This window comes from Nestor notabilis, unplaced genomic scaffold (genome assembly GCF_000696875.1).
Source record: "Nestor notabilis isolate BGI_N333 unplaced genomic scaffold, ASM69687v1 Scaffold34064, whole genome shotgun sequence".
In the NCBI taxonomy this organism is placed as follows: Eukaryota; Metazoa; Chordata; class Aves; order Psittaciformes; family Psittacidae; genus Nestor; species Nestor notabilis.
The window spans coordinates 315-8,798 of record NW_009927520.1 but is presented as its reverse complement, the minus strand read 5'-3'; the positions used below and the strand labels follow the sequence as shown (position 1 = coordinate 8,798).

Below are 8,484 nucleotides of genomic sequence, written 5' to 3'. Positions count from 1 at the left end.
AGCGACCGCCGCCAGGTTGTGGCGCGGCTCCTTTCCCTCAGGGGGTGGGTTGACAGGGGAGGGGAGGCAGAGCCATGTCCCTGCCGGCCCAGTTCCGCGCTGCCTCCTTCTGTGCTCCCCCAGCTCCGCGTTGGCTTTGCTGTGTTAAATAAGTGGCGCCTTGCCTAGGGGAGGAATGTTCCCCCCGCCTGTGTGTGGCAGTTGCCAGCTGTGGGAAGAACCCCCCCCCACAGGGCGCTGCGTATACATGAAAACAGAGGAAACTCAGGAACATCCAGGCTTTGAGGATGTGCAATTGCTTTAATTGTAATGAAATGCTGCAGAAAAAAAAGCTCTTCCGGCATTAAAACTCTCCAAAACACTGGTGAAAACTGCACGGTGGAGAAGCTGTGCTTTTGATCTAACAGTGTTGCAGCACTCAGCAAGCCAGATTGTTTTGAAATGTTTAATGCGCTTTTTGCTTTAGGTTTAGGTTACAAGGCAACTCACTGTCAGCTATAGCTCAATACAAAAATCTTACAAGGCTTTATTTGCTAAAAAACTACACTATTAAAGTGGGGGTTAGGTAGTTCTTTACTTTTGCCAGCTGTTACGAGCAGTGTCCCAGAGCCCACTATTACAGGTTGCTGTACTTAATAAGTTACTCAAGTTCTGTACATAATTACAGTCAGAGTATGCAGCTGTATAATACACCACAGCCAAACACCACGAGGGCAAAGAACTACTATATAGGAAAGCTTTTTGTTGAAGATTTTACAGTTATTTGACAAAGAGTCAATTTGATACCCTCATACGAGAGAGTGACATCCATCTTCCTTAGGCACTGATCCAGGCAGAATTGCCTTGCAGAATAACCTGGCTCTTTTGCCAAACTCATGCATTATGTGTGTATATATATATATATAAAAGAAATTATGTAGCTCAAAGTCTTCAACAACTCTATAAAAATAATTATTTGTTAGTCTCGTGCTTACCTTCAAATACATGAAGTATTTGAATCACTTCACATTCTCTTTCTGAATTAGTTTCGCTGCAGTATTAGATCAGGCAGAAACTTCATAACCCTTGTTAGTCAAGTGTGACCCAACCAACTGGATACTGCAGCTTGAACAAAACAGTCTGTCTGAATACAACACTAAAAAACCAAGGAAGCTTGTACCACAGCAGATCAAGCTAACTAACACTGAATATATTTTCAATGGTGGGGGAAAAAAACCCCAGTAAAAGCACTATAATAAGTTTTAGCATAGGATATTCAGGGAAAACATATTGTAAGACCATGCTTTGTAAACATTTCGATGAATCAGAGACTGTTGGCTTTGGACTGAATTTTCAAATACTTGGTTTTATGCAGGGCATAACACAGCTAACGCTATGAAAACAAGCAACTTTAACGTGAAGTTACAACAGTAAGAGCAGTGAAGGCTCCTGCATCGAGTGGTTAAAACTGGATATTAATTTATATTTTATTACAAAGTTTATAGCATTACAGAGTCCAGCATGGCACAATAAGTAATGTTTTTACAGTTGCAGTATTTGTTTTCACTTGGTACAAAAAAGCTGAACAGCAGCATAATTGTTACATGGAATCCGGGATTGGACTTAATTTCTTTCTTCTGAATGGGGGTAAGTCAGTGATTTCAAATAAAAAGGCTGCATTTTTAAAATCTCAAATATGTGCAAAATTCCTTTCATTACAGTAGAGAATATGGTAGAGATGTGTGCAGTCTTGAAAGTTATGCCTGAACCCAGATACTGCCAATATATTGCAAACAATCACATGGAGGGTGAACTCCAAACGGCTACTCACAACTCAGTACTGTTTCCAGGAGTTGTCCTCACAGCTGGTGTTCTCTCCCCACCCCGCTTTATGTCCTTTTATGCAGTGCATCAAGTACTGACATTCAGAATTACTGTAGAAAAAAAATTGGTCCATCACAGTTCTCATAAGCTTCCTTCAGGAATTCCAGTAAACTCTCCATCCTAAGTCAGCTGTAACTGTTAAAATGGATTTATGAAAGCAAATGCAATCTGAGAGATGAAGGTCTGTGAAGATGAGCATCTCCATTTCCCTTTCAACAGCTTTTAAAACCACAGAAAATGGGTTCCGATGTTACTGTTTGGAAAGTCCCTTGATTTTGGTGCTTTAGCCTTGGTGTGATTTTTCTCTTTTCACATGTTGTAGGCCACATAAATAGGATCCAACTGGTCAGCTAAAAACCCGTCTCTCAAGTGCATCCGTTGTTTCTCACCACGGGAATTGATAGGAATAACACCAGGGTCCACAATGACTACAACACCTACTATGAGATAATGCTCTTCCAGAACCACATTTGTTACCAAAGCAACCAGGTCCAATGCTTCTTGCTCTGAGCCTTCCAACTCCACAACCACAACAAGCAAGTTGGTCCATGTGAACACAGCACTGTAGGCATGATACAAATAGAAACGGTGAGAAAAAAACACAGTCAAAGGAAGCCACTTATCAGAGAGGGACTCACTGGAAAGACATTTTGTAAGGACTTTATAAGAAATGAGAACAAGTGATAGAATATTAATAAATCAGAAAGTATGGAAACTCTTTAAGTTCCTGGAATATTCTCTGCCACTATTTGCTTAATTGTCCATGTACAAAATATAAGTAGGTCTTTTTCTCTTACATGTCCACAATTGTGTATTTAAAAGTCCTTTGCACTTATGTTTTAAACCAGGAAGATTTCACAGTCTGTGTGTGTATACTTGATTAAAGCACCTGTGTACATCTTCAGAATCACCAATGGAAAGACAAAACCTCCCAAAGCTTAGAAGTAAACACTGCCACTTTGAAGAGAACCTACAGCCAAGTGGCACACATCATCCATTACAACACGTGAGAATAATGTATGTTACAAGACACCATTCAAGAAATCAGATCACAGCCTGGTTTGGGTTGGAAGGGACCTTAAAGCTCCTCCAGTCCCAACCCCCTGCCATGGGCAGGGACACCTTCCACTAGAGCAGGTTGCTCCAAGCCCCTGTGTCCAACGTGGCCTTGAACACTGCCAGGGATGGGGCAGCCACAGCTTCTCTGGGCACCCTGTGCCAGCACCTCAGCACCCTCCCAGGGAAGAACTTCTGCCTCAGAGCTCATCTCAATCTCCCCTCTGTCAGGTTCAAGCCATTCCTGTTGTCCTGTCCCTACAGGCCCGTGTCCAAAGCCCCTCTCCAGGTTTCTTGTCAGCAGTTTTAGGCACTGGAGCTGCTCTAAGGTGTCCCCTTCAGGAGCCTTCTCTTCTCCAGGCTGAAATCCTGAAGATGTATTTACCACATCCGAGCGTGTACATTCTGACACAGGGAAGTCAAGGCTCTGCTGCCCTGTTCCCACCCTGCCATTCCTGTCTTTCAGACTATGAAGATCAAACTCCGATAAAGGTGTGGGCTTTATTTTGTTTTTAGCATTGGAGGCAGTCAAGAGGGACATTATTTTTCAGCTACTCTCACTGCAGTAGTTTCTATGCAAACTTTTGCTGAGTTCACTCCACAGCAAGCTCTCAGTCTAAGCTCTCTTCCATGGACCTGAATTTCTGCTGCTTTAGAAGAAATAAAAGAATACAGAAAAGTAGTACTGAGGCTCTTACCATTCTGCAATGCTCTTATGTGCTCTTATTACAGAGGTCTCTATATCAATGGGATGGTACCTCATTCCTCTGAGCTCCAGTGTTTCATCCAAAGAGCCTACCACATACAGGGCATCGTGTCTCTCTGCAACATAGCACAGACATTTGAAACACTGTCAGATCTACGGAACAAACATGGTCATTTGTATGTCCTTATTCCTGATGTTCTAAGGTGCTTCCTAGGAGGAAGAGTCTAATACACATCAAGCTCTACCATTTGGAGGGAATTAAGAGGTCACATAGCACTTCTGACTGTTGACTCCAAGCAAATGAATCTAGACTAAAAAGGATTTCTGGGTCATCTAATTCTGTGCCTTCTCTCATGTAATCTTAATTCATAAATCCATTCAAAATACACTGTTGAAGCATCTTTTTGTCCCACTCTTTTTCCCAGAGAACTTCTCTCCTCTGATCAGTAGGTACACTTTCCAATTTCCAAATTTAACTTTTATTTTTCTTTTTAAAACCAGCTTATACCCACTGTCTTCATGCCAGCAATACTCAGCTTCTGAAGTTCCCGTAGTTAATGCAGTGAGAACAACTCTATCCCCTCCTCAGCCTTAGCTTTGCCAGGTTAAATAAGCAAACCTCTCCTATATGCTTCTGTAAGGACACGCTCTCCACATTGCCACATCCATCTGGTAACTCTGCTCAGTTCAACTTTGGGTTTTTTTTGCACCCATTTTATAATTCTGCTCAATCATGTAACTTGAGACAAAAAGCATACTTGGGTTTCCTGCATACTTGGCTGTGTTAATTCACCATATATAGCCTCTCAAACACTGACAAACTCAAGGACAACTGGCATTGTTCCACAGGGATGAACATCTCTACATGATTTTTCAGAAAGCTCCAAGGCACAAAACACTGCTATAGTAATGTGCTGCTGTGTCACTTCTCTTCCTTTGTGAATGCCTGCTTGCAGATTCCGATTGCTCAACTACCAGCTTTCTCAAGAACAGGGAGCCCTTTCACTTTGAACAGTGGCAGAAGGACAATTCCACCAAAGCATCCTGTACAGAACCATGCCCTGCAGGTCAGGTCACTACCCCAGAAAACCAGAGAGGAGGAGAACTCAGAGCACCTTGGTCAAGTGTTATCATCCTCTACCAGCTCTGAAGGGTAGCAAGTAATGAATGATTCCTGCTACATCCAGCACTTTCCTCTGATGAAGGTCAGGATAAACTTGCAGGACAGCTTCCTCTTTGCTAGCTCAACTACCCTGAGGGGTTTCCAACACATGTGTCTGTAGGAACATTTGGTTTCTCTTACCTCCACTAGCATCAGTAAGTTCTGTTCTGCGCAGAAAGCCAAGATACCCAGTCCGAGCCCATATGGTCTGAGTGTCTCCAAAACTCAAGCGAGCAGTAAAGTGATCAGCGTGCAGCGACTCTTCTCCATACACTGTGTAGTAACCAGTAGCATTGTGTGGGCTACTCACCCATATCTAGGAGATAAAAACCAAAACAACCAACAAGCCAAAAAGGAATAATTCTCATAGAAACATTGGTTATTTTGCCAGACCCAGGCAGCAGCATTTCTAGATTTAAAAGATCTGTTCCACTGACAATTTTGTTGCTCCTAAAATGCCAGTAGTAGTTTTATTAAAATAAGTCGTTAACTTCTGCCTCACACAGAATGACCAGGAAAAAGGAGTAAAAAAAGAGTTTTATATACATATGTATACATAGTTTGGCAGAGGAGAAAGGAAATCACCAACCCTAACTATTCTATGATTCTATAATACATACATACAAGTATGTAAACTGTTGCAGCTCTCTGCACATTGCCACATTAAGATGATTAAGAAAGAGGCATTTACCTGACATGATTTATCTATATATTAAATCACTACTCATAAAGTACAACAGCATCAAAGCTTTACCTCTCCTAAATGCGAGTCTCCCAGAGGTCCCTTGGTTTCTGTGTGTGCTATGATGACTTTGACCCCTGGAAGAATCTGGAATAAGAAGCAAACAGAAGTTAAGAGAACCTGAATTCATCAAAAGGAAAGTTAATAATGGAGAGCCACAGAAGTGAACAATCTGTGCAGGTCTTCCCTTTCTCCTCCTCTCTGTACCATAGATATCAACCACATCTTCATACCAAGTTGTTCAATCTTTTCAAGTCCAAGAACTGTTTTGCAGCTTTAGACTTGAAGTTTGTTTCACACCTGAAAAATGCCTTCCACATGAAGGCCTATGAATTTTTCAGTTTTAGCAACATATCGTATTGCTTCACTTCATGCACCCGGCTTCATTTAATAGGTGTTCATTTCATGCTCTCTCTAGCGCCTCTCCTAGACATACTGTGATTAGTGAAGCTTGTTGCATAGATTTTGTACTGAGGTCCAGCTGAAGCAGCTCACTGTCCAGGTAAGGGATAAGGAGGAAGGATGCTCTCAGGCTCTCACCTTCCCAGACTCCATAAGTGGCAGACTGTGTGGAGAACCTCTCTCTACCAAACGCACCCTGAGAAAATAAGAGAATACATTTGTACAAGAATTTAGGAACTTCTACAGTAGAAGTTAAATAGAAGTGTTCAGTAATCCTATCATCAGCTGCACTGACCAAACTCTTATGATGCCAGCCAATTTGCTCAGTTATTCACAATGCAGTGAGTTAAGAGTTCTGGCTGTCTTCAAGATTTCTCTATTAGCATTCCCAAAGACGACGTTTCTTTTAAGAATTAGAAACTCAGCTCTCTGGAGAGATGAGTAACTGTTTCCAACAGAGCTTGAAGGTTGCAGTTCCACCAGCATTTTACATTCACCTTCTTTGCTGGACTGCCTTGCACCTCTGCTTGCCACACTGACCCATGGCAGAGAGGCAGTAGGAATTGCAAAAAGTGAAGAGCAAGCAGCCTAAACAGAATTAAGTGACACCATGCAGCACATTAGCAGCATAACTTACTAAGACAGCACATTTGCAGAATGAACAAGAATTGAGTGCAGTAAAAGAGGCATACAAGAGAGGCAGCTCTTGTCATATCAGACTATCCCTACACCTATAGGCTAGAACTAACGCAGTGGCAGCTTTGAGGCTACGGCTGAACTTGGTTTTAAAAGGAACAGATACCATGCAAGTCATAGTGATACATTCAAGAAGGAGAAAATGACTGTAGTTTACATTGATCTGTTCAGATGCCAAGCAGGGTCATGCTAAAGGTGGTGAAGAGCTTGTCTTCGAACAGCTAAGATTTAAGCTTGCAGAAATTAGAGATGAGTTAGTCACAAAAGCTCCCACATACCATAAGCCCCTAATTTAACATTAACAATTTAAAAGAAAATAAAGCAAATGCTTTATTTTTATTTATATTTTGATTTATATATCAAGACATAAATCTTGATATTATGTTTCTCAAAATAAGTACAGAAACAAATACATGTATGCATGCACCCTGCTAAACTTACAGTCTTACTCTAAACTTGGTGCTGCCAGCACTTGTGTTAACTAAGTTAACTGAGAGACAAGTTAAGATGAAAATTATGACTACAGATTTACATCTGATGGACTGATGTATCTGTGGCAAGTTTCCAGATGATAAGTAGGTACATATGTGCGCGTGTGTGTGTGTGTTTTGATATGCTGTAATACAGGCCTGACATCAGTTTATTGGGTCTGGGAAGGCTGAGGGGATTGAGTTGCTTTTGTCTGAAGGGAAGGGTCAAAAAAACTAACCCACAAACCAAACCAGTAAGGGACACTCTAATTGTACTTTTCCCACTACCTAAAGGACTGTTAGAGAGAACACGGAGCCAGATTTCTTGGGAGTTGCACGCTATAAGGAGAAGAGACCAGGGACATAATATGCAAAACGCCACTAAGGAAAACTTCCCCCAAGTGGGGTGTCAGTCTCAGCACACGCACACCCAGAGAGGAGGAGCATCTCCATTCGTGGAGATGTTCTGTACTGAAATGCTCCTGGCCCTCAGTAACCTCATAAAGTCCTGAAGCTGGTCCTGCTTTGAGCAGGAGGTTACTTGAGGGACATCAGAGATCCTGCCCACTCCGAATGGTTCTGTGGTTCTGTGACTAACCACCCAGTTGGCAAAGTCACCTTTTGCTAAGGGTATGATCAGGTAAGAAACAGCTAATGGGTCTAGATTATATGGGACTGATGAACAGGCAGCAAGTTAAGAGATGTTCTAGAGAGGAACAGCAAAATAAGTGATGGAGGAGGAGATGCTGGACCATTTCCAGCACAGAGGTGTCATTCCCTAGGATGGGGTTCCTTGTATATAGTGATGAGGGATTAGCTGCTGCCAAGAGCACTTCAGCAAACCAGTACAATGAGGCTGAACTTTCTGTTCTACAGGAGGAGCATTAAAATAGTTAATGCTTTAACATAATCTGTACCTGTCATGTCGAAGTGCTCTCATATCTACGTAGACTGTTGTTGGATCTGGTCCTGCTGTTCCCTAAGAATAAGAAGGAAGAAACAAATTCAACAGAAGCCGGAAAATCCTCTTCTCATTCTCACAGCCACATCAATTCACAAATTCCTCTCCCTTTTTAACTGACATTTATAAAATGCTGCCCTAATCTAGCAGAAATGTAGTAAAATAGCCCCCCTTACTAGAGGGACTGACATAAAGCTTTGATGTTTTATGGAATCAGTAAATGAATGCACAAGCAAAATACATATTTATACAGGTAAGTCTTAATTTGGTAAGCACCTCCTGTAGAAACTACACAGCAAGTGCAAAGCATGTAAGCATAAATCTGTGAGGTCCTTAATCCCTGTCCCAAAGATCAACTGTTCTGTTTTGTAACAGATTTATCAACTTCGAAATAAAAATCCCCCAACATTTAACTAAATTTAACTC

The 8,484-nt window shown here is 41.7% G+C and overlaps 1 protein-coding gene across 1 annotated transcript; it reads right to left on the bottom strand.

The window, feature by feature from the left end:
- Positions 1-1,458: 1,458 nt before the first annotated feature.
- On the bottom strand, positions 1,459-8,163 carry LOC104405389 (disco-interacting protein 2 homolog A-like). The gene is made up of 6 exons (XM_010014091.1): positions 8,015-8,163; positions 6,070-6,127; positions 5,542-5,616; positions 4,929-5,103; positions 3,618-3,741; positions 1,459-2,425 (listed from the first exon to the last, which is right to left on the bottom strand). Exons 1-6 carry the CDS (start codon positions 8,035-8,037, stop codon positions 2,173-2,175), a joined length of 708 nt encoding a protein of 235 aa, XP_010012393.1. The 5' UTR covers positions 8,038-8,163; the 3' UTR covers positions 1,459-2,172.
- Positions 8,164-8,484: the final 321 nt, after the last annotated feature.